General features: G+C 58.2%; 3 protein-coding genes and 1 long non-coding RNA gene across 8 annotated transcripts; 1 reads left to right on the top strand and 3 right to left on the bottom strand.

Moving 5' to 3' along the window:
• Positions 1-275: 275 nt before the first annotated feature.
• Positions 276-4690, top strand: TIGD5 (tigger transposable element derived 5). The gene has a single exon (XM_027973349.2). The coding sequence runs from the start codon at positions 360-362 to the stop codon at positions 2280-2282; it is 1923 nt and encodes a 640-aa protein (XP_027829150.1). The 5' UTR covers positions 276-359; the 3' UTR covers positions 2283-4690.
• A 311-nt stretch (positions 4691-5001) lies between these two features.
• On the bottom strand, positions 5002-12254 carry PYCR3 (pyrroline-5-carboxylate reductase 3). Its single transcript, XM_015097580.4, has 6 exons — positions 12137-12254; positions 7255-7319; positions 6700-6879; positions 6282-6494; positions 5898-5990; positions 5002-5739 (listed from the first exon to the last, which is right to left on the bottom strand). Exons 1-6 carry the CDS (start codon positions 12231-12233, stop codon positions 5557-5559), a joined length of 831 nt encoding a protein of 276 aa, XP_014953066.2. The 5' UTR covers positions 12234-12254; the 3' UTR covers positions 5002-5556.
• LOC132657209 (uncharacterized) lies at positions 9085-9813 on the bottom strand. Its single transcript, XR_009595044.1, has 2 exons — positions 9741-9813; positions 9085-9487 (listed from the first exon to the last, which is right to left on the bottom strand). It is a non-coding gene; the product is annotated as an uncharacterized LOC132657209 (long non-coding RNA).
• A 2469-nt stretch (positions 12255-14723) lies between the features above and the next one.
• Positions 14724-19546, bottom strand: GFUS (GDP-L-fucose synthase). 5 transcript variants are annotated; one of them, XM_042253979.1, is made up of 11 exons: positions 19311-19546; positions 18425-18581; positions 17969-18083; positions 16794-16922; positions 16642-16715; positions 16322-16455; positions 16161-16225; positions 15793-15859; positions 15572-15651; positions 15263-15362; positions 14724-15048 (listed from the first exon to the last, which is right to left on the bottom strand). In XM_042253979.1, the coding sequence occupies exons 1-11, from the start codon at positions 19459-19461 to the stop codon at positions 14993-14995; spliced, it is 1128 nt and encodes a 375-aa protein (XP_042109913.1). In that variant the 5' UTR covers positions 19462-19546; the 3' UTR covers positions 14724-14992. The 5 variants fall into 5 exon arrangements, with proteins under 5 accessions (XP_042109913.1, XP_012038855.2, XP_042109914.1 ...); XM_012183465.3 differs by having other exon boundaries at positions 19501-19546; XM_042253980.2 differs by having other exon boundaries at positions 18910-19365.
• Positions 19547-23470: the final 3924 nt, after the last annotated feature.

Below are 23470 nucleotides of genomic sequence, written 5' to 3'. Positions count from 1 at the left end.
CTGCGCGGCCCCGGCCCTCCGCGCGACGATCCACGCGGGAGCGAGGGCAGAAGCCAGTGGGAGACGCCCGCGGAGCTCGCCCTTTCCGGGAGGAGCTGGAGCAAACCACTGGGCACGGCGCCGGCCCCGCCCCCCCGCTCCCCTCCGCCGCAGTTCGGGTGGACTCGGCGGGCGGGGTCCAGTGACGCGCGGCGCGGGGCGGGGACGGGGGCCCAGCGCGCTTGCGCGCGCCCCGCGGGCGAGACAAAGGGGAGGGCCCGGCCGGTCCCGCCCCCGGCGCCCGCCCAGCGCGGCCGGCCCGGCGGGCGTATGGCTCCGGCTCCCGCGCCCCCGCTGCCGTCGCGGTCGCCGCAGCAGCCATGTACTCTGCGGGACCCCCGGCTGTCCCGGCCTCGCGCCGCGGTCGCCGACCCCCCCCCGGATGCCCCATGCAACCGCCGCGGCCCCCCGCGCCCGCCCCGGTCCCCGCCGCTCGGCCGCCGCCCCCCGCGCCCGGGCCGCGGCCCCGCGTCGCCGTGAAGATGGCCTTCCGCAAGGCCTACTCCATCAAGGATAAGCTGCAGGCCATCGAGCGCGTCAAGGGCGGCGAGCGGCAGGCCAGCGTGTGCCGCGACTTCGGCGTGCCCGGCGGCACGCTGCGCGGCTGGCTCAAGGACGAACCCAAGCTGCGCTGGTTCCTGGAGCAGCTGGGCGGCGAGGTGGGCACGCAGCGCAAGAAGATGCGGCTGGCCAACGAGGAGGAGATCGACCGCGCCGTCTACTCGTGGTTCCTGGCGCTGCGCCAGCACGGCGTGCCGCTGTCGGGGCCGCTCATCCAGGCGCAGGCCGAGGCCTTCGCGCGCCAGATCTACGGGCCCGAATGCACCTTCAAGGCCAGCCACGGCTGGTTCTGGCGCTGGCAGAAGCGCCACGGCATCTCCAGCCAGCGCATCTACGGCGAGGCCGAGCCCGCGGCCGCCGGCCCCGCCCCTGGCCCGCCTGTCAAGCAGGAGCCGGGGCAACCCACCCGCGCCGGGCCCCTGCCCGACCGCGCTGCGAGTACTCCAGTCCCCGCCGAGGGCGGCTACGGCGACGAGCAGATCTACAACGCCAACGTCACGGGCCTCTACTGGAAGCTGCTCCCAGAGCAGGCCGCGCCCGTGGGTGCGGGGGGCTGCGGCCGCCGCTGGCGGGGCGACCGGGTGACAGTCCTGCTGGCCGCTAACCTGACCGGCAGCCACAAGCTGAAGCCGCTGGTCATCGGGCAGCTGCCAGACCCACCAAGTCTGCGCCACCACAACCAGGACAAGTTCCCTGCCTCCTACCGCTACAGCCCCGACGCCTGGCTCAGCCGCCCGCTGCTGCGAGGCTGGTTCTTCGAGGAGTTCGTCCCTGGTGTCAGGCGCTACCTGCGCCGCAGCTGCCTGCAGCAGAAGGCCGTGCTGCTGGTGGCCCACCCGCCCTGCCCCAGCTCTGATGCCAGGATGCCTGCCCTGGAGGGGAGCGAGGAGACCCGCAGGAGGTGCCGGCCCGAGCCCACCGGTCCCCCGGAGGAGCTGCAGACCCCCGACGGCGCCGTGCGGGTGCTGTTCCTGTGCAGGGGCAGCGGCCGGGCGCACATACCCGCCCCCCTGGAGCAGGGGGTAGTGGCCGCGTTTAAGCAGCTGTACAAGCGGGAGCTGCTGCGGCTAGCCGTGTCCTGCGCCGGGGGGTCCCCGCTGGACTTCATGCGCAGCTTCATGCTCAAGGACATGCTCTACCTGGCCGGCCTCTCCTGGGACCTGGTGCAGGCGGGCAGCATTGAGCGCTGCTGGCTGCTGGGCTTGCGGGCCGCCTTCGAGCCCCGGCCGGTGGAGGAGCGCACTGGGCAGCCTGCTGGCCAGGCCGAGGAGGCTGCAGAGCGCAGCAGGGTGCTCAGTGACCTCACGCACCTGGCAGCCCTGGCCTACAAGCGCCTGGCTCCAGAGGAGGTGGCCGAGTGGCTGCACCTGGATGATGATGGGGGGCTGCCGGACGATGGCAGAGAGGACTGGGGCCCCAGCCGACCTCCAGTGCTGGTCCCCGGGGGCCCCCTGCTCCCCACCAGCCTACCCTCGGTGGCAGGAGAAGAGGAGGAGGAGGAGGCCATCCCCACTGCTGGGGAGGCCGTAAGGGGTCTGGAGACGGCGCTGCGGTGGCTGGAGACCCAGGACCCCCGGGAGGTGGGGCCGCTGAAGCTGGTGCAGCTGCGCTCGCTCATCAGCACAGCCCGGAGGCTGGGGGGCATTGGGCCCTCGCCCACGGTTCCTGATGACGGGCTGTGACCAAGCCCGCCCCGGCAGCCCCTGGTGGCCTTCCTCCTGAGGCACGTGGAGGGGGGAACAGAGACCCTGTCTTGCCTTGCCTCCCCTGGGGTGGCCCACCTCCAAGGCTCAGAGGTTGACAGAGATCCCGGCCTGACCCAAGGGAGCCCTGTTGGTGAAGGGTCAGCCCTTCATGGCACCCCATCTGGTGCGGGGGTAGCTGGAGGAGAGGCTGCAGCCGCCCCTCTTCCCTGGGCAGGCCCAAACGTGGCTCGGCCAGGCTCCCTTCCACGCGGACCTGGCACACGCCACAGCGCTTAGCAGAGCAGGTAGCCATGTTCTCTCTCTGGCCCCCATGGGGCTGCCCCCAGCCACATTCCTGTCCCCCCAGCCCCCGTGGCCCAGCACTTGCCCAGGACAAGGGCCCGGCGTCCAGTCCCCATGGACCACAGCCCTGTGGTCGTCCCAGTGGGAAGCACACCACTCATCTTTGGTTTGGCGCATTAACTCTGTTTTTTCCAGGTACTCTTCAGGCAGGGCAGATGCTCAGGGAGGCTTGGAAAGAAGGATGGGGCTTTGAGGTTCTGGGTGCAGCCAGGGGTGTAGGTTTCTGTCCACTAGGTTTTTTATCTTCCTTAAGGAAATGCCATTCTAAACAGCTCTCTTATTCCGTGGGGTTGACGAGTGCTAGACCTAGGCCCCTGCCCTGCACCCCACCAGCCTCAGGGCCTGGAGCCATGCCGTCATCTCGGAGCAGCCCTGCAGCACCGCCAGCCACGCCAGGACAACCCTCAGTGCCTTAGCTCCACTCCGAGGCTGCCCCGCTCCTGGCACTGCCAGGGGCATAGCCAAGTAGCCACTTCCCACAGGCCATGAATTAGGCTTCTGGGTGGCACAGCTTGAAAGGAGGCGGCGAGGGCTCCGTGTGACCCTCCAGCTCCCACACTGTTCTGCTGCTCCACTCAGCTCTAGAGTCAGGACCCTTTTGGAGGCCTGAGACTGAGACACCCACGTCTCCCAGGGGCTGCCCGGCAGAGACGCCCAGAGCCCCAGGGAGGGCTGGATTTGAGGCGCTGCTGCCTGCCTTGGTGCTCTGCACTCCTCTTCACCTGCCCCCGCCTCCTGGTGGTCCTGGGCTGTGGAGGCCACACCCAGGTGATGTGTCTGTGGGAGGGAAGGGCCGTGCATGGTGGCAGGGCCACAGGGGTGCCCCCGAAGCGAGGACGTCAGCTCTTCCTTGGAACCACCTCTAGTCAAAACACCCACACGTGTACCTGTATGTGTCAGGCCTGAAAGCTGATGGATGGTGTGGAGGATTCCAGGCGAGAAGGGAGGTGTGGCCGCCAGCCCTGGCCAAGGCCTCCACCTCACCTGCTGCCCTCGCTCTGCTAGCAGCTGCGGCAGGCCTGCACCCAGCCCGCGCCTCTGCCTCAGGATGTCTTGCGTGTCACACTGCCAGGGGCCCAGGCGAGCGCGCTGTTTCACCATGACCTGCCTGCGGGGCTTCTGTCCTGCAGGGCCCTGCGAGGGGCGGACTCGGAGCCCGGGTGGGCACTGGGCCAGGTGGTCTCTGGTGGTGTCCTCAGTGCCACCTCTCTCACCAGGTTCCTGGTCTCACCTCTAATCCTCTGTCCCTGGGGTCTGGGCAGGGACTGAGGTTGATGTTGAGAATTGGGTGTCGGGACAGAGCCTCCTGCCTCGTCCCCTCTGGGGCACTGAGACTGCACCCCAGAATGCGGCTCTGGCCAGCGCCCGGCCCCACATGGCAGCGCGGGAACGAGGCACAGCGCAGGCTGGTTTGGGCCTTGAAGAGCCAGGGCCCTGTCGAGGGTGGGGCTGGGGACACCTCACACCAGGGCCTCTGAAGTCCTCCCTAGAGTGCAGGCCCAGCTCCTGGGGCTCAGCTCTGAACCGTGAGGAGGACGGCCAAAGTGCCTTGCTGTGGTTACCACTGGGCCTGCAGTATCTCAGCTGCCAGCCTCTCCGCTCCTGTTCACCGTCATCTGCTGAACCTTTAAGGCTGCAAGGGTAATGACTTCTAAGCCAGCAGCACCCCCAGGCAGGATCTCAGGGCTGGCCTGGCAGCCTCGGGGGGCAGAAAGTGCCGCCCGTGGCTTCTGCTGATACCAGCCCACCAGGGGGGTCGGAAGAGCGAACCCACCCATGTGAGGCCAGCCTTGCCTGAGGGGCCGCACACCAGGGAACAAGCCCCCAGGTGACAGCCCTACCACGGATGGAGCCCTGGAGCCTGCGGTGAGGAAGGGGCCTTGCTAGTGCAGGGTTGGCCTTGAGCCTGTGGGCCTGAGAGCAGGTCAGGATCTTGGGGGCAGGAGGGCTGGAGTGGGCTGTGGGGTGCTTGCTCTGTCAAGGGGTCTTTTCACAGCCAGCCTCACTTTATAATAAAGGCTGAATATGCCCACTTCACACAAGCTCTGTCCCAGTCTTACTTTTGTAACTGCATCCAGCACGTGGCTCCAGAACACCACCTGAGAAGCAGGGAGGAACAGCAATGGGCCCACAGACGCCTCATGCAGACTGGCTGCCTCAGGGCAGGGCTCCAGCCTGGGCCCAGGGACTTTGTTGGCAGACGCATTGGTGGGGGGGAGTCAGTGATGGGAGATGGAGGGGGAGCCCCATCTGCACCACCTGCTCAAGTCTGAGCCTAGGGCCTTGCTGATGGGCCTCCAGGCACCGGGATTTGGTTTTATCCACCACCAGTGAAACATTGATCGCTCCGTGCTATAGGACAGCATCTTTATTTCCATTTTAAAGGTTAAAAAAAAAAAGGTGAAGAAATGGACTTTGGCTGACCCTTCTAACTAGTACAAGGGCTGGGGTCAGATAAGCAGTGCCTGGCTGAGGGCCAGCGGGACAGAGGCTGGAACTCTGGGAGAGGCTTGAGGCCGGGCGGCAGAGTGTGCAGCCGGTGATGTGTCAGCCCTGTTCACAGACACCCCGCAGGTGGCAGGACGGGGCTCCAGCACTTGGGCCTGCATGGGATGGGGCGGCCCCCCAACAAAGGCCCCATGTTTCTGGCTTTCCTGGCCTGTTGGTCCCTTAACGGACATGTTGAGAACCAAATCCTGCAGTCAGAGGCCAGGCCACAGGACCCTCCAGGGATCCTGACCCAGGGAAGGGTCATCAGGGCCAGCTTTCCCTGTCCTTGCCAGGAGCTTAGGGTCCAGGGACGGGCCACACCCTGCTGTGTTCCCTGCAGGCCAGGGCCCCTCCTCCCTGCAGGGCTTGCAGGACAGAGGGGACCCAAGCCACCACAGGGGAGGGGCGTGGCCCGCACCTACTTCCTGCTGAGCTCCCTGGCCCGGCAGGTGGCAGCCTCCACAGCACTCATGGCCGTGGCCCGCAGCCCACCCTGCTCCAGCGCATGGAGCCCATAGATGGTTGTGCCGCCCGGTGTGCACACGTCAGTCCGCAGCTGAGCTGGGTGCTGCCCCTTCTGCAGAAGCACCTTGGCCGTCCCCTGGGGAGAGGCATTGGGGTTAAGGGGGGGGCGGTGCTGGCAGCCCGTCTGCAGCTCACCCCCCCGCAGCACCTCGTCTCAGCTCAGACTGGCTGGCCGTCTCCCCATGCTGACCCTCCCCTTCCACACACTCCCTGGGCCGTGCAGCAGAGTCTCACCAGCAGGGTCTGGGCAGTGATGCGGTGGGCCAGGCCACTGGGCATGCCCATTTTGATGGCACCTTCGGCCAAGGCTTCGGAGAATGCACACACCTGTAGCAGTGGGGATGGGGTGGGAGTCAAAGCTAGCCCTCCCTGGGACTCGGCACCCAGCCTGGAGAAGGCTGGGCACCTTCAGAACAAGACGCAGGGCGCCAGCCACCAGAGCCAAGGCTGGAGCCCAGAGGTCTGCCAAGGGGCCAGCCTCAAAGGCCCAGGAAGGCACTGATGGGGTGGGCACACATGGGCAGCTGAGGATCATGGGCGGATCCCTGGGGACAGGGGCTATTGCGGGGGCTTGGGAAGGCCCCACTTTGCAGAGGGAGGGCTGCCCACCACACTCACAAAGGCTACGCCGCTACCGCTGAGGCCGGTGTGGACGTCCACCTGGGCCTCAGGCACCTCCTCGCACTGCCCGCAGGCCTCCAGCAGGGACCGCAGGAGCTGGGCCTCGTAGCTCCCAGCGTGGCGGCCCCGCGCCATCACCATGGCACCCTCCTGGACGATGCAGGGCAGGTTGGGTGAGACCCTGAGCACCCGAGCTGTTGGGGGCAGCAGCTGCCAGAGAGAGGCTGCAGTCAGTGAGGCCTGTCCTGGCTGGCAGAGAGACTCTGCTCCCCAACCCACCCATGCCGGCTTCTGGAAGGGCCAGGCCTCAGCTGCAGCCGGTCTGGGATGTCCAGGGTGGGAAGTCGAGTCTGGTCAGCAGAGCCCAGCTTGGGATCAGCATCTCAGCCCCACCACACCCTCAAGGGCCGCTCACCTCCTCCAGGGTGCTCAGGGACACCCCGGCGGCTACGGACACCAAGATGTGCTCAGCAGTGACGGCAGGAGCCACCTCCACCAGCACAGCTGGAAGGACGTGGGGCTTGGTGGCGAAGAAGACGAGGGAGCAGCTGTGCAGCACCTCCGGGTTGGAGTGGGTGGTCTGGCAGCCCATGGCCTGCAGCAGGGACGCCGGGGCCAGGCCTGTCAGCGGGCATCCTCCAGACCGCAGCACCCCCGCTGCAGATGGCTCTACTCCCAGTGGCCAGACCACCCATCCCAGCTCAGGACCCAACCTCAGGTGGGCCCTGACGGCAGCACGGCCTCAAGCCCTCTGAGCCCATGAGTGCCCATGATGTTCCTGCCCACCCAGCACACACACCCCTGTACCCCACCCTGGCCCTCCACGACCTTGACATTCCTTCTGGACTTTGACCTCCCCTTCCCCAGCCCAGGCCATCTCAAAACTTTAGCCAAGTAAGCAGACTTCCCTGGCCCCAAGGAGCGTCTGAGGGACAGGAGCCAAGAGCCACCTGGGAGCTGCCCGGCTCACCCGGAAACGGCAGAGGTTCTTGTCGGAGGGTGCACTGGCCAGCACGTGCTCAGCTTCCACTTTTCCTGGAGGGAAAGGCAAAGAAAAGCGGGGGTGTCAGTGAGGAAGGCGGGGCGGTGGAGCGAGCCTGCCAGGTCTGCAAGTCTCTGAGGCTCAGCCACACCTGGGCCATCCTGAGCCTCTCCAGGAAGCCAGGAGCTCAGCAGGGCAGCTCCACTTGGCCGCGACCAGACCAGACCACCAGCCTCACTTGATTCTACCCGGCAGTCGTCACCACATACCTGCTGCTGCTGCCAAGCCCAGACGCGTTGCTGGACACAGGGACCAGGAGTTCGCCCTGTCTTGTGAGGACACGGATCCCAGGGACTGCTGCCTCTGGGAATGGGAAGGCTGGGGAGGGGGCATGGTGGGTACGGAGGCCCAGGAAGGGAGGGTGCAGGGTAACGGTGAACCCTGGGAAGAGGGTGTCTATGGGTGTGTCTGTGCTGGGACATCCAAGCAGAGAATGTCCGTTTGGCAGAATCCGCTACAGGTCAGATTTCTACAAGGTCTAACAAGAAGGCAGAAATACACCCCACAACCTGGACAGATGGTGGCAGCCACCATGTGTTGCCTGCGCTGTGGCAACACGAACTCTATGGAGCTGGGGGTAGCAGGTAACACTCCAAGTTTTACAAGTAAACCACTGAGGCCTGCAATAAACTGCTTTCTGATGATTTTCATGTCTCTAGACCTTGACATACAGCTAAAGGCAAAAAGCTAGTCCATAATCACCACATAAAGATCCTAAATAACGTGGAGCACGATCAGGACAGCACCACCATTCCTGCTGTAGTTCAGTTCAGTAGCTCAGTCGTGTCCGACTCTGCAACCCCATGGACTGCAGCATGCCAGGCTTCCAAGTCCATCACCAACTCCCGGAGATTGCTCAAACTCATGTCCATAGAGTCGGCGATGCCATCCAACCATCTCATCTTCTGTCATCCCCTTCTCCTCCGGTCTTCAATCTTTCCCAGCATCAGGGTCTTTTCCAAGGAAGTTCTTCACAACAGGTGGCCAAAGCATTGGAGTTTCAGCTTCAGCATCAGTCCTTCCAATGAATATTCAGAACTGATTTCCTTTAGGATGGACTGGTTGGATCTCCTTGCAGTCCAAGGGACTCTGAAAAGTCTTCTTCAACACCACAGTTCAAAAGCATCCATTCTTCGGTGCTCAGCTTTCTTTATAGTCCAGCTCTCACATCCATATATAACTACTGGCAAAACCATAGCTTTGACTAGACCTACCTTTGTTGGGAAAATAATGTCTCTGTGTTTTAATGTGCTGTGTAGGTTGGTCATAACTTTCCTTCCAAGGAGTAAGCGTCTTTTAATTTCATGGCTGCAGTCACCCTCTGCCGTGATTTTGGAGCCCCCCAAAATAAAGTCTGTCACTGTTTCCATTGTTTCCCCATCCTTCTGCCATGAAGTGATGGGACTAGATGCCATGATCTTCTCAACCAATGATTTTGCCTGCCCCCAACACTGGCAGGGTCTGGAGACATTTTTGGCTCTCACAACTGGAGATGTTACTGACCTCTCGTGGGGAGAAGCCACTGAAGGGAGCCAAACACCCTACAATGTGAAGGACAGAGGATGATCTGGCTCCAAATGTGGAGTGCCGCTGGCAAACAAATCAAAAGGAGAGTCGTAGGTTCAGAGGGGCCAGGCAACTCAACAGAGGCACAAGATCTCACTCTAAGCTAGGACTGTCCAAGAGAAACATCACTCAACCCATACATGTCACTTTACAACTTCTAGTAGTCATATTAAACAATCAGGAAAAAACAAGTTTAATTATAATACATTTTATTTAACCTAAGGTAGCCAAAATGTTATTCTTCCAACAGGTAATCAATATTAAAAATTACTAAGACACATTACTTCTTGTGTGCTCAATCTTCCAAACTTGGCGTATATGCTGTTTTATGCACTCATAGTGTAATACCAGAGCACCTGACCTGCCTCCTGAGAAACCTGTATGCAGGTGAAGAAGCAACAGTTAAAACTGGACATGGAACAACAGACTGATTCCAAACCGGGAAAGCAGTACGTCAAGGCTGTATATTGTCACCCTGCTTATTTAACTTATATGCAGAGGACATCATGAGAAACGCTGGGCTGGAAGAAGCTCAAGCTGGAATCAAGATTGCCGGGAGAAATATCAATAACCTCAGATATGCAGATGACACCACCTTTAGGGCAAAAAGCAAAGAAGAACTAAAAAGCCTCTTGATGAAAGTGAAAGAGGAGAGTCAGAAAGTTGGCTTAAAGCTCAACATTCAGAAAACTAAGATCATGACATCTGGCCCCATCACTTCATGGGAAATAGATGGGGAAACAGTGTCAGACTTTATTTTTTGGGGGGGCTTCAAAATCACTGCATACGGTGACTGCAGCCATAAAGTTAAAAGACATTTGTTGCTTGAAACAAAACCTATGACCAACCTGAGTGAGTGAAGTTGCTCAGTCGTGTCTGACTCTTTGCGACCCCATGAACTGCAGCCCACAAGGTTCCTCCATCCATGGGACTTTCCAGGCAAGAATACTGGAGTGGGTTGCCATTCCTAGACAGCATATTAAAATGCAGAGACATCACTTTCCCAACAAAGGTCAATCTAGTCAAAGCTATGGCTTTTCCAGTAGTCATGTATGGATGTGACGCTCGAACTATAAAGAAAGCTGAGAGCCCCAAAATTGATGTTTTCGAACTGTGGTGTTGGAGAAGACTCTTGAGAGTCCCCTGGACTGCAAGGAAATCAAACCAGTCCATCCTAAAGGAAATCAGAATATTCATTGGAAGGACTGATGCTGAGGCTGAAACTCCAATATTTTGGCCACTTAATACGAAGAACTGACTCAATGGAAAAGACCCTGACGCTGGGAAAGATTGAAGGTGGAGAAGGGGATGACAGAGGGTGAGATGCTTGGACGGCATCACCGACTTGATGGACACGCGTTTGAGCAAGCTCCAAGAGTTGGTGATGGACAGGGAAGCCTGGCGTGCTGCGGTCCACAGGGTCGCAAAGAGTCAGATGCGACTGAACTGATGCACTCACAGTTTAGTTCAGTTCAGTTGCTCAGTTGTGTCCGACTCTTCATGACCCCATAAATCACAGCACGTCAGGCCTCCCTGTACATCACCAACTCCTGCAGTTCACCCAAACTCACGAGTATCGATTCAGTGATGCCATCCAGCCATCTCATCCTCTGTCGTCCCCTTCTCCTCCTGCCCCCAATCCCTTCCAGCATAAGGGTCTTTTCCAATGAGTCAACTCTTCGCATGAGGTGGCCAAACTACTGGAGCTTCAGCCTCAGCCTCAGTCCTTCCAATGAACACCCAGGACTGGTCTCCTTTAGGATGGACTGGTTGGATCTCCTTGCAGTCCAAGGGACTCTCAAGAGGCTTCTCTAGCACCACAGTTCAAAAGCATCAATTCTTCGGTGCTCAGCTTTCTTCACAGTCCAACTCTCACATCCATACATGACCACTGGAAAACCATAGCCTTGACTAGATGGACCTTTGTTGGCAAAGTAATGTCTCTGCATTTTAATATTCTATCTAGGTTGGTCATAACTTTCCTTCCAAGGAGTAAGTGTCTTTTAATTTCATGGCTGCAATCACCATCCGCAGTGATTCTGGAGCCCCCAAAAATAAACTCTGACACTGTTTCCACTGTTTCCCCATCTATTTCCCATGAAGTGATGGGACCAGATACCACGATCTTAGCTTTCTGAATGTTGAGCTTTAAGCCAACTTTTTCACTCTCTTTCATCAAGAGGCTTTTGAGTTCCTCTTCACTTTCTGCCATAAGGGTGGTATCATCTGCATATCTGAGGTTATTAATATTTCTCCCGGCAACCTTGATTCCAGCTTGTGCTTCTTCCAGCCCAGCGTTTCTCATGATGTCCTCTGCATATAAGTTAAATAAGCAGGTTGACAATATACAGTCTTGACGTACTCCTTTTCCTATTTGGAACCAGTCTGTTGTTCCATGTCCAGTTCTAACTGTTGCTTCCTTACTTTCATATAGATTTCTCAAGAGGCAGGTCAGGTGGTCTGGTATTCCCATCTCTTTCAGAATTTTCCACCGTTTATTGTGATCACACAGTCAAATGCTTTGGCATAGTCAATAAAGCAGAAATAGATGTTTTTCTGGAACTCTCTTGCTTTTTTGATGATCCAGCAGATGTTGGCAATTTGATCTCTGGTTCCTCTGCCTTTTCTAAAACCAGCTTGAACATCTGGAAGTTCACGGTTCACCTATTGCTGAAGCCTGGCTTGGAGAATTTTGAGCATTACTTTACTAGCGTGTGAGATAAGTGCAATTGTGTGGTAGTTTGAGCATTCTTTGGCATTGCCTTTTTTGGGGATTGGAATGAAAACTGACCTTTTCCAGTCCTGTGGCCAGTACTGAGTTTTCCAAATTTGCTGGCGTATTGAGTGCAGCACTCTTACAGCATCATCTTTCAGGATTTGAAATAGCTCAATTGGAATTCCATCACCTCCACTAGCTTTGTTCGTAGTGATGCTTTCTAACAGCGCATCCCAATTCCGACCGCCTCGCGGTTACCGTGCGGACGGCTGACCTTGAGCTTCTCCACTATATCCCCTCCAGCCGCGCTCCCAGAGGAAAGGCAGAGTCCGCTAGCCGTCTTGGCCCACGCTCGCTGGCGAGCTCCACCCTGGGGCCCCTGCGTCTAGGGCGCCGCGCTGCTCTGGGATCCGCGGGGCAGGTGGGCACGGGACAGGTAAGCCCGCCCCTCCCACCTCAGGCCTGTCTCGGACGCCCGCTGGCCCCGAGCCCGGGGTCCCCACGCGTCCTACGCCCGTGGCGCCCCACCTGCTTGGATGAGGCCCTGCGCGATGGCCTCCGCCATGCGGCCCGCGCCCACGAAGCCCACTCGCCTGCAGCCGGCCTCCTCCGCCGCCGCCGCCATTACGCCGCCGCGCCGCGCCCCACCCCCGCACTCAGCTGCGCCAATGGGCTGCGCGGGCCTCACTTGCGCTCGTCCGCAGGCTGCGGAGACCTAACGCTCCGCCCTCTCCCGGGGTTTCCGTGCGGGGGCGGGGCGCCGCGCAAAGCGTGTGGTACGCAGGACCGCTGCTGTACCTGGCTGCTCCGCTGGTGTGTGAATTTCGCAAGCAGCAACTTGAGAGGGTCTATTTACAAGCGAAGGGTCGAAAAGGGTGGAGGCTGCAGTGGGATGGGGTACCTCGCGGGGCCAATGGGAAAGCACTGATGGACACCGGCCACTGAGCTTCCAGGAAGGGGCGGCTGAGCAGATTCTGATGAAACTCCTGGCAGCCAGAATCCGGACTCCCGCTTATCACTGGTACAGATCAGGGGCTATCGAGTGGGACTCTGCCGGCCTCGGGCCGGTTTCTGGGTGGGAACAGCGCGCGCTGGTTCTGTTTGGAGCCTGTGAGCAGTCGGGTGTGGAGGACAGGGCTGCCTATTCTGGGCTTGTGGTCAGCTTTCCCCCAAGTTGTAGTGGGTTCGAGTGACAGCATAAAATTGACGCAGCCAGTGAAACGTGGGAGTAGCGGTTTGCGGCTTTGCTGTTAAAGAAGCGCCTCAGGCCAGCCTGGGTTTTGGCTTCTGAGAGCCTCTCAGGGAGCTATGTAGGGAGGCAGGGGAGACCTTCCTGAGGTGTAGGTCCCCAGGAGAGACCTGGCCCCTCTAGTTGGTTCTAAGGAACAGAGTGTGAGGCTAGGGACAGGAAGCACCTTAGAGACTGAGAGGGGGAGGGTGGGTGTGGGGTGTGCTTCTAATTCTTGATTGACCTAGGAAAAATAAGCTAAGACTGCAGTTTTTAAGATTGCATTTTAAAAACGTTTTGATATGTTCTTTAAATTCTGCTTTAGCACGTTCTAAATTCTTCAACGGGCTTACCAGGTGGCTCGGTGGAAAGAATCTTCCTGCAACACAGGAGATGCAGTTTCAATCCCAGTGTTGGCAAGATACCCTGGAGGAGGAAATGGCAACCCACTCCAGTATTCTTGCCTGGGAAATCCCATGGATAGAGGAGCCTCACGGGCTCCATGGGGTCACAAAAAGAATGAGACACGACTTAACAACTAAAAAATTCTTCAACAATGAGAGTCCCTCACTCACTCAACACTGTCCCTTCAGTGAGAAGGCCCTGCTCTGGTGCTGGGAATGAAGCCCTCACAGCAGCAGAATGGCCAGCCAAAGCCCTACCTGCAGACCTGCCCCTCTATGACACACATACCCCTCAAGGGACAGCTCAGGACACGCAACCACTATTAGTGTCCTCCCAGGCACGTCCAGGCCGTTCTGCTCCTGCCCCCTTTCTCACAGGGCTGATCCAAGATCCATCTCAGGTGCCACCCCTGCCCATCTCCCTTAACCAGCAGACCCTTCATTCACAAATGGTTGCCACCCCGGGTATACCATGAAGGCGGACCTGGTCCTGGAGCTCTGAGTCCTGTGGGTGGGGGAGGGGAGGAACTTCTGGAGAAGCAGGCCGGTGGGGTGGGCCTCAGAGAGGAATAACCGTCTGGACAGAGACCGAGAAGGTAGGGAGGCACTGACACTATTGGGGAGAGTAATGGGGTGCTGACAAACGCAGTGTGTGGTCAGCTGGATGGGGTGCAGAAGTTGGGACTGTGTGCCTAGCACATGGGGGACAGCCGATGCTGCCCAGATAAACAAAAGATGTCATGATCGTGTGGGCACACCAGTCACTGGTCCACACTCATGAAGAGGGGACCTGAGAAGAAGGGGCTCCCAGAGCCAGGGAAGATGCCTGGGTCCTGAGGGAGGCAGTCCCACTCCAGCCTGGAGGCTGGCACCCGCAGAACTGCCTGAACAGCCAGGGTGCCAGTGGGTCAACCCGTCTAGAACTTCCTATTGAGGAAGGTGCCACTCACCTCCCTGCCCGCCAGGCCCACTCCTGTGTGACACCTGTCACTGTCCTCGGGAGAAGGACAGGCTGAGCCCCAGCACCCAAGCCACCACATGAGGGCTAGGGAGATGAAGGGCCAGGTCGGGCTCCTCTCCGCTGGGGCCCCAGGGGAGCCTGAACCAACAGACCGACACTCTCCTCAGATCCCTCTGTGCCCGCCCGGCCTATCCAAACCCAGACCCGGCCTCTTTCCCCAAAGTCCTGGGAGGAAGCAGGGGAGCCCTGGGGAGTGCGGTTACCCAGGCCCGCATGTGGCCGTGTGGGGAGAGGCTGGCTCTGGCCACCGCACTGGGACCATTGCAGGTGCCCTACCCTTTGTCCCTACCAGCTGACAGCCCACCCTCTCCTGCCACCTGCCCACTCACTTCTCTGTGTCTCCGCCCACTGCCACCCTTCTGCCCCAGGGACAGTTGGTCACCATGGCCCAGCAGCTCTTGGGGGGCTGGCCAGGCTCAGGAGGCAGTGCTGCGGTGGGGATGGGGGTGGCTGGCACACAGGCCTGTGAAAATGCTCTTTATTGGCTCCCAGGGATTGGAAGCGGACACTCAGGGATGGAGTTGGGGAGCAGGGTGCTGGGCTTGGCTTCCCTGATGTGGACGGAGGCCCCACCAGTCACTGAGGCCTGCCTCAGCAGATGGAGTGGAGCAGAGGCCACCATCAGGAGGGCAGGCGGTGCCCCCAGCTCCTGGCAGTTTCTGAGAGTGGCTGCTGCTGGGCACTGCCGGCCGGGCGCTGGGGAGGAGGTGGACCAGCTCTGGCCACAGGCTTCACTTCCGGGCCTGCTCATAGTTGTCCGTGAACCAGGCACAGGTCTCCTTCACGGCTGCAGAGGCGGGCAGGTGAGGGCCAGGGCGGTCCTGACCTCCCCAAAAGGAAGATGGGGACCCAGGGAGTCCTGCCTCTGCGGTGAGGTCACGGAGGCCAAACCCGTGGAACGTTCCCCCCAACTGGCACTGGGAAAGCTGAGGCCCGGGCAGGGGCAGTGGTGGGCCCTGGGAGAGGCCGGAAGCCCCTGAGGAACAGGGTGGGAGGCTCACCCTGCTTGAAGGGCGTGAACCGGAAGTCGGGCAGGTAGGCCCGCAGCTTGGCATTACTGGCCGTCTTCTTAAACTGCCCATCTGACTTGGTTGTATCAAACTGGGCACCTGGTCAAGGCCTCAGCACGAGGGGAAGCCCCGCTGCCCCCCGCCTGCCCTTGAGCCCGGCCCAGCTTTCCCAGGAGAAGCCTCCAGGGCAGAGCAGCAGTGCCCCCACCCCCTGGCCCCCAGGGTGAGTGCCATGGGGGCATCAGGGCACAGTCTCCTGCAGGGAGGCCCGAGGCACCCCAGCCTCCGACCAAAGGATACGGTGACCTCCCCGTGGAAGTCCATGGCCTCCACCACGGCCTCAGCTGCCTCCTGGACAGACACCTCGTCCTCCTCGCCCACTGTGGGGAGCCAGGGGCCAAAGGCCAGGTCAGGCCCTCACTGCCCGGCCCCCAGAAGTCCCCTCCCTGCTCGGCAGCTCCAGGGACAGACAGGGTCGCCCCTGGATGGTGGGGGTGGGGATGGAGCTGCTGGGCGCCCACCTGACAGGATGATGGGCTCCACCTCGTTGTATTCCCGCAGGGCCCAGATAAAGAGCCGGGCCAGGTCCTGCCGGTCAGACGTCTGGGGTCAGAGGCCACCAGTGACAGCCCACGGGTGCATGTCCCCTCTCCAGCCCAGGTCTCTCCCTTTGGGCAGTGGCCAGCCAGCTGTGCCCCAACACCCTCCTCCCGATGAGCTCAGAGCTACCCCAGCAACTCTCCAGGGACAGGAACCTACAGGGCCCCAGCGAGGATGGGGGCAGCCTGGACCCCCACACTTTCCCAGGCTCCCTCCCGCCTGCCCATGGCCAGCTCGGCGGCCCCAGGAGACGTTCTGGGGGACAGCCATGCCCCCCTGCGGCACCAACCAGTGAGTAGATGAACTGCCTCCGGGGCCTCCCCGTGCCCCACACCGTCAAGGCTGAGCCGCTGCCTGTGGGTCAGGAGGGCAGTGTCAGCATCAGCGATCCCCCCCAACTCACCGCACCGGGCTGCGCCCCAGGGACCCCCGCGGGCGGCGGGCACTCACTCTTGGCCAGGTGCACCTTGTGGATGAGGCCAGGCAGTACGTGGCCATCCTCGATACTGAAGTTGTCGTGGGGCCCGAAGACGTTGGTGGGGATGACAGCGGTGAAGGTGCAGCCGTGCTGCTGGAAGTAGGCCCTGCGGCGGCAGAGCGTCCCCTCTGGCCCTCACCCTGGGGCCACTGGCCCGTCCCACCTCGAGTCCCACCCCAGCCAAGGTCTGGGAGCCCTGACAGGCTGCCCCCTGAGCCCACCCACCGCGGGGCACCCAGGCCCCCTTCCCCAGCCTTGACTGGCCTCTGCCCAGGGGGCGTAGGAGGAGGACCTGTTCTGCACATCAATCATCCTCTTGGCGTAAGAGTAGCCAAAATTGCTGCTGTGCGGTGGCCCGTTGTGAATCTGGGGGAGCAGAGGACCTGCTGCTTCTCGGCCCCGCCCCCAGGCCACGCCCCACCCTGCCCAGGCTCCTCCCCTTACCATGGTCTCATCGATAGGGTAGGTGGTCTTGTCTGGGAAGATGCAGGTGGACAGGCAGGAGACTACCTTGCACACGCCCACCTCGAAGGCCGAGTGTAGCACATTATCATTGATGTGTATGTTTTTCCTCTGCGGGGCGGGGGGCGCGGGGGGGTGGTGGGAAGCAGGGGTCAGGCTCCTCCAGGAACAGTCCGAAGCCTCACCTGCTCCTCCAGGGACTGAAGTGGGGACGGACCCTGGAGGCCGCATCTGAGCCTGAGTTCCAACTACTCCCAGCACCCGCCCCCAGGACTGCAGGAGGGTCTAGGCCTGCCTCCCCTGAAGCTGCAGGAGGACCTTGGAGGAGAGGGCTACACCCCAAGCTCAGGGCTGAGCCCCACCCTCAGGGGCTGCTGAGGTGGTTCAGGCACCCAGGGGGCGCAATCTGGCCCTGAGGCAGGGAGGGAAGATGGGGCCCTTCCACACCCCCAACCCAGGAGCTCACCCCTGGCTCTACTGCTCAGTAGCAGTGAAGCCTTGGCTGGCCACACCCCTCCTCGGGCCTCACTTCCCTCTCCAAGAACATGAGCTGGCCGGGGCATTTGGGTGGTCTGGGGAGAGGGGAGAGGTGGTGGTCAGGCAGCTTCCTGGGAAGGCTGTCGCTGAGACGAGGACAGACCCCCGTGCATAATCTGGTCTAAGCTTCCACCATCCCAGGCCCAAAGCAGGGCTGAACCACACCAAGGCCAGTGGCAGAGATAGGGACAGCCCTCAGGGGCAAAGCCTGGCAGGGGCAGGGCCCTGGAAGAGCGCAGCTTACACCTCAGCAGCCCAGGGTGCACCCCAGGCTCAGTGCAGCTGGACCTCCTGGGAGCAGGGGCATTTGGAGGCCCAGGAGGAAGGAAGCAGTTGGGGCAGGGTCACACGCCAAATGCTGGCTTCTCTCAGCTCACCCAAACCCCATTTACCTCTTGGGCTTTCCCTATTGGGCCAAATGTCCCCAAGCCTACCTGTGTGCCCCTCTGCCTACAGCCCAAGTGTAGGGCACTGGGGGCCCTCGGGGCTGCCCCACCTGCTGGGCCAAGCCCTGACCCTCAGGAACTTCGTGTGGCCAGAACAAGAGCTTGGGAAGCTGGCCAAAAAGCCCCCCAAATCTAGGATCCTGGCTCCCAGTGCTCACTGGGACTCTCCCTTACCCAGAAGTCCAAATTGTATTTGATATTCCGGAACAGGCCCCCCACCATTGCAGCAAGATGGATGACGTGTGTGGGCTGGACCTGTTGAAACAGCGCTCGGGTCTGTGCAGCATCCCTGTGGGGAAGCCAGGCCATCAGGGGCTGCTTGGAGGCCCGAGGGAACAAGTACCCTGGCTCAAGGCACTGGGGGCAGGAGCCAGGGAGGGTCAAAGGCGGGAGGGGCTGCCAAAAGGGAAAGTGGCCAGGCCAGGCCAGGCTGTGGCTGGTAGGAGAGTGTGGGCTTCCAGGAAGAGAAAGGAGGAAGTTTGCCCAGGAGCAAAGCTGTGCACATCCTGGCCAGGCCAGCCACCTGGCAGGGAGGGCCCGGATGCGAGGCCCCGCCAGGGACAGGGCCGGCCCGGAGCGCTCAGTCTGGAGAGGGCACAGTGGGTGTGCTCCAGGGAGGGGTGGACTCACGTGAGATCGGCATCCTTGGAGGAGACAAACACCCAGTCCTCTCCAGGCAGCCTGGCCCCATCTTCTACCACCTTCTGGATGGCTCTGCCCACCAGCCCTGAGCCCCCAGTCACTAGGATCCGCCTGGTCCCCCGAGGATCGCCCATGGTGGCTACACCTGTAGGGCCAAATGGTGCGAGGCTGAGGCCATTGCTACCATCCCACAGAACCCCACTCCCCTGAGCTGCCACAGCCCAGGGTCACTGCCCCTAGCACTGGGGCACAGTATGTGGTCACCAGGCCAGGGAGACTGCCTGCTGGGGACCAGGCAGACCCAGCTAGCCTGAGCCATCCGCTCCTCTCAGCTCTGTTCCCCAGGGAGCCCTGTGCCTACCACTCAGCCTGGAGAACCAGGCTCTGCCCTGCAGGCCCAACCCTGACCCCCACTGGGCCAAGAAGGAGAACATTTGGCTCCTTTCTGGCTCACAAGAAGGCAGGCAGCCAACCTTGGGTCTGGGGCTTTCTGGCCAAAGTCCATATGCTACTGACTGTGGGAAGGGGTGGCGCCTGTGTTTGCAGCCCAGTGCCCACTTCAGCTAGCCTTGGAAAGCTTGGTTCCTTCTGGGCAGGCAGAGCTTCTGGCTACCTGGAGAAATGGACAGGCCTCAGGGCGCCACCACCTCATAGCACCCTATCCTGGGGGTTGGAAATCTGCATGGGCAACTACAGGAGGCCTTTGAACTCCCTGATGCAGAGCCCGACGGGCAGCCCAGACCAGAGGGGGCCCTTCCCAAGCATTCTGATGGCATGAGCAGTGTAGCAGCAGGCCCTGGGGTAGACGCTACCGCGGCCGGGCCCCTCCCACGTTTCCCCAGGCGCTTCCCAAGCCCTCCACCCCTGGACCCACCTCTGAGCCCACTCGCACAGTGCAGTTGGGCCCCTTTCCGTGCTTCCTGGTCCCTCCCACGCCCCCACTTCCCGGCACCCTTCAGGCATTTCTGATTGTCACGGGGCACCCAAGGTCCAGGCCCCGGCTCGCCATGCCACACCCCCACCATCCCTTCCCGAGGTCCCCTCAGCGCCCCTCGCCTTCTTACCTGCGCCTTACCCCACCCGCCCGCAGAGCCGCTTCCGGCGCCGGCTGAGCGTCCAGCCACGCGCCGGGGCCAGGTGGAGTGGGCAGGACCTGGTCGGGCCGTCCCGCGGCACTCTGGGAAGTGGAGTCCTCGAGGGCCGCTCCGGGCATTGCTGGGACATGAAGTCCAGAGCCGCGCAGTAGCCTGGGAAATGTAGTTCCCGTCGGCTCCGCCTCCCCTAGGCCGATCACTGCTAGCCTCTAACCCCGACGGTGCCGGCGTTGGGGCTGTGGGAGAGGACGCGAGGCTGCGGATCTCCGAAAGCCTGCAGACTCTGGACGGAGGAGTAGCGGCAGGGCCAAAGAATATTCTGAACACGGAGGAGCTGCAGCTGCTCGGTGCTTTCCTAGGGTAAAAACTGCATTTGTGAGAAGCAACTGCAACAATTACTATATTCGGGACACTGAGGGGGACAGTATATAAAATATACTTTAATAAATACATTAAAAAGACAAACACATTTCACGAAATTATTAATAGCAGGAGATCACTTGGGGGCCACTGCTGTAGTTCAGGTAATAACGACTCAGAAGTTTACTGACTGAAGCAAGATCAAGTTGGAAGAATTAAGAGGATTCCTGCTTCATTGGCTAGGCAAGCTATGGGAGGGAGTTAGGTACAAGGCCTGATGTGATGGTTGGTGTCAACTGGTTATGTGTCATCTCGGCGAGGCTGTAGCACCCAGTGATTCACAAACAAATCTAGGTGCTGCCAGTGAAGATACTTCATAGACAGTAGCATCTTAGACCAGGTGACTTGAAGAAAACTAGACTTTCCTTGATAATGTGGGTCTCATTCATTCAGGAGGCTTCCCAGGTGGCACAGTGGTAAAGAATCCACCTGCCAATTTAGGAGGCACAGTTTTGATTCCTGAGTTGGAAAGATCCTCTAGAGTAGGAAATGGCAACCCACTCCAGTATTCTTGCATAGGAAATCCCATGGATAGAGGAGCCTGGAGGGCTACAGTCCAGGGGGTGGCAAAGAGCCGGACACGACTGAGTGAGCACATCCATTCAGTTGAGAAGCCTTAAGAGCAAAATTGAAGTTTCACTGAAGGAGAAGACATTCTACTTCAAGACTGGAGAGTTCCTGCCCTAGAGTTCTAGCCTGCCAGCCTGTCCTACAGACTTCAGACTTGCCAGCCCCACAATCATGTAAGTCAGTCCTTCGAAATACATCAATATCTACCTATGTATATATACATATATGTATTTATTATATATATAGTTTGTGTTTCTGTCTAGGGCACTGCAGTATGGTGAATGGAGTTTTCACCAAGGGAAGTAAAGAGTTGGAATAAAAGCAACTGTAAACTGAATCCAGCAGCATAGTAAAAGGATTATACACATGACTAAGTGAGATTTATTTCTGCAATGCAAGGGATGGTTCAATTTTTAAAAAAAGAATCAAATACAGCACATTCATAGAACAAAGAACAAAAATGATCTCAGCTGAGGCAGATAAAGCATTTGATAAAGTCTAACACCCTTTCATGATAAGAATACTCAACAAACCAGGAACAGAAGAGAACTTCAACTTAATCAAGCGCATTTATGAAAAACCCACAGCTAACATCACACTCCTTTAACATCCCAAAGGAAATCAGTCCTGAATATTCACTGGAAGGACTGATGCTGAAGCTGAAAATCCAATACTTTGGCCACCTGATGCGAAGAACCAACTCATTGGAAAAGACCCTGATGCTGGGAAAGATTGAAGTCAGGAGGAGAAGGGGACGACAGAGGATGAGATGGTTGGATGGCATCACCGACTCGGACATGAGTTTGAGCAAGTTCTGGGAGATGGTGAAGGACAGGGAAGCCTGATGTGCTGCAGTCCATGGGGTTGCAAAGAGTTGGGCACAACTGAATGACTGAGCAACAATGTCAAACTCAATGAATGAAAGACTAAAAGCTTTCCCCTTAAGGTAAAATTAAACAAAAATGTTCACTTTTGCCACTTTTGCTCAAAATTGTACTCGAAGCTCTGGCCTGAGTGACTGGGCAAGAAAAAGAAAAACAAGGCACCCAGACTGACAGCACCACTGTGACTTCCTACAACGGATCCTGGGAAGTGCTGCAAACAGAAGGGGAGGTACTTTTACAAAAAGAAAGGAGGATGGATTCAGGATGGGCTTAAACAAGATATGTTCATTACAATCCACCCCTTGACGACTCAACATCCACATCAGTACATTTTCTGAAAAAGCACTTTCAAAGCTTCCGTCCATCCATTCCAACACATAATTATTACATAGCTCTGAAGCTGGTCCCTCCTCCACCCCCAAGGAACATCATCCAGCGTCTCTTCATTAATTGTGTCCTGTTTCATCCAGTGTTTCTGAGCCATGTCTTTATCTCTGACAAGACTCCATCATATTTTTTGCATCTAATGAACTTAATTTGAATTTAACTATTGCTGTTACACCCTGGGAAGAAAGAGGTAAAGGGAAAAGAAGGAAAATAAGCTTTAAAATTTGACTCAGTAACTTCCCTGGCAGTCCAGTGGTTAAGACTCTGGACTTCCACTACAGGGGCTCAGGGAACTAAGATCCTACACTCCCCGAGGCACAGTCAAATAAATAAAATATGGTGACACATTAAGGAAATAAATATGGAAAGAGCTGCAGTCTTTGTTAATTAAAGTCTGGGGCAAGCTTATTTTTTCCTGTTGGTGATCTACTCCTTTTCCCTGGGTGCCTGTGGTCCAGTCATTTCATGAAACTTCATGTTCTCTGTTTTTTCTTTCACTCACAGTCAGGTCTTTCAGTGTCAAGACCAGGCACTCCTTTAGTTCAGGAAGGTTTTCTTTTGCTACAGCTTTGAATCTAGATAGTCTGGGTGAAACACTGTGGGCAACACCCAAATCCCCCTTTTTCATTGTCAGTTTACCAGGTTCCTTTGAGTCAAAATAAAACTTCCGGTTATATTTTTCTCTATTTTATTTTGGCTGCAATGCACATAGTGTGGGATAGTTCCCTGACCAGGGATCAAACCCATACCCCCTACAGTGGAAGCCTGGAGTCTTAACCACTGGACTGTCACGGAAGTCCCATGTTTTACTTTATGTTTATATATCTGTACATTTCCTCAAATGATCATGTATTGCTTCTGTAATTAAGTTATTTAATCTGCCTGCAGGAAAATAGCTGAGCACATTTAGTTTCACTAGACATGTGACACTCAGCCTCTAAGCAGTGAAAGGAATGGCAAGAGTTCAGTGGATGGTCACAAAGGCACAGCCTTCCCCTGCCCGCCCCCTGATGCTTGGGCAGTGCTTGCCAACTAACCTTCCTATAGATATCCTGCGTTTTGTGACCACTGTCTTCTTTTATATCTGTTTTCTCTATTTCCACCATGTGTTTTAAATTTTTAATGTTATTATTGTATAGAAAACATTCACACTCTGCAAACATATTCTCTATGGAAGAACTGGCTGGAAAAAAGAACAGTCCAAATGACATGCACGCTCTTAATGTTTCATATGGCCTGACTCAAGCAGAGTTGGCATGCAGGAAGGTGAAGCTGAGCAAGCAAATCCACAGGGCCAACAGCAAGGGCTGAGCTGCCCAAGATGGAACACTCACATCCTGCTCAACAAATCAGCATCTGAAAACAACCAGCCAGGACCAAACGATGACCAGAGTTACATGTTCTTCTCCTGGTGCTCAGGGCTGCTGTGTGATGGAAGATTGATTATCCAAAAGTTCGGTACCCCATCCGGATTTCAAAGGCATTTAGAACCCACCTATGATGCAAATAAACCAAAGACCTACATTTTAAATTTCAGAAATAAGATCTGGATGCACCTGAAAATAGTAACTTTCAAAGCATCAATTTGTCCACAGGCGTCTCACAGCTACACTGAATCCAGCAGGCTACCAGGTCGTGGTGACTGGGGCAGGGAGGCAGGCCTGGGCTACCCCTTGTTG

The sequence above is a fragment of the Ovis aries genome, chromosome 9 (genome assembly GCF_016772045.2).
Source record: "Ovis aries strain OAR_USU_Benz2616 breed Rambouillet chromosome 9, ARS-UI_Ramb_v3.0, whole genome shotgun sequence".
Classification (NCBI taxonomy): Eukaryota; Metazoa; Chordata; class Mammalia; order Artiodactyla; family Bovidae; genus Ovis; species Ovis aries.
This window is presented reverse-complemented; position numbering and strand designations above follow the sequence as displayed.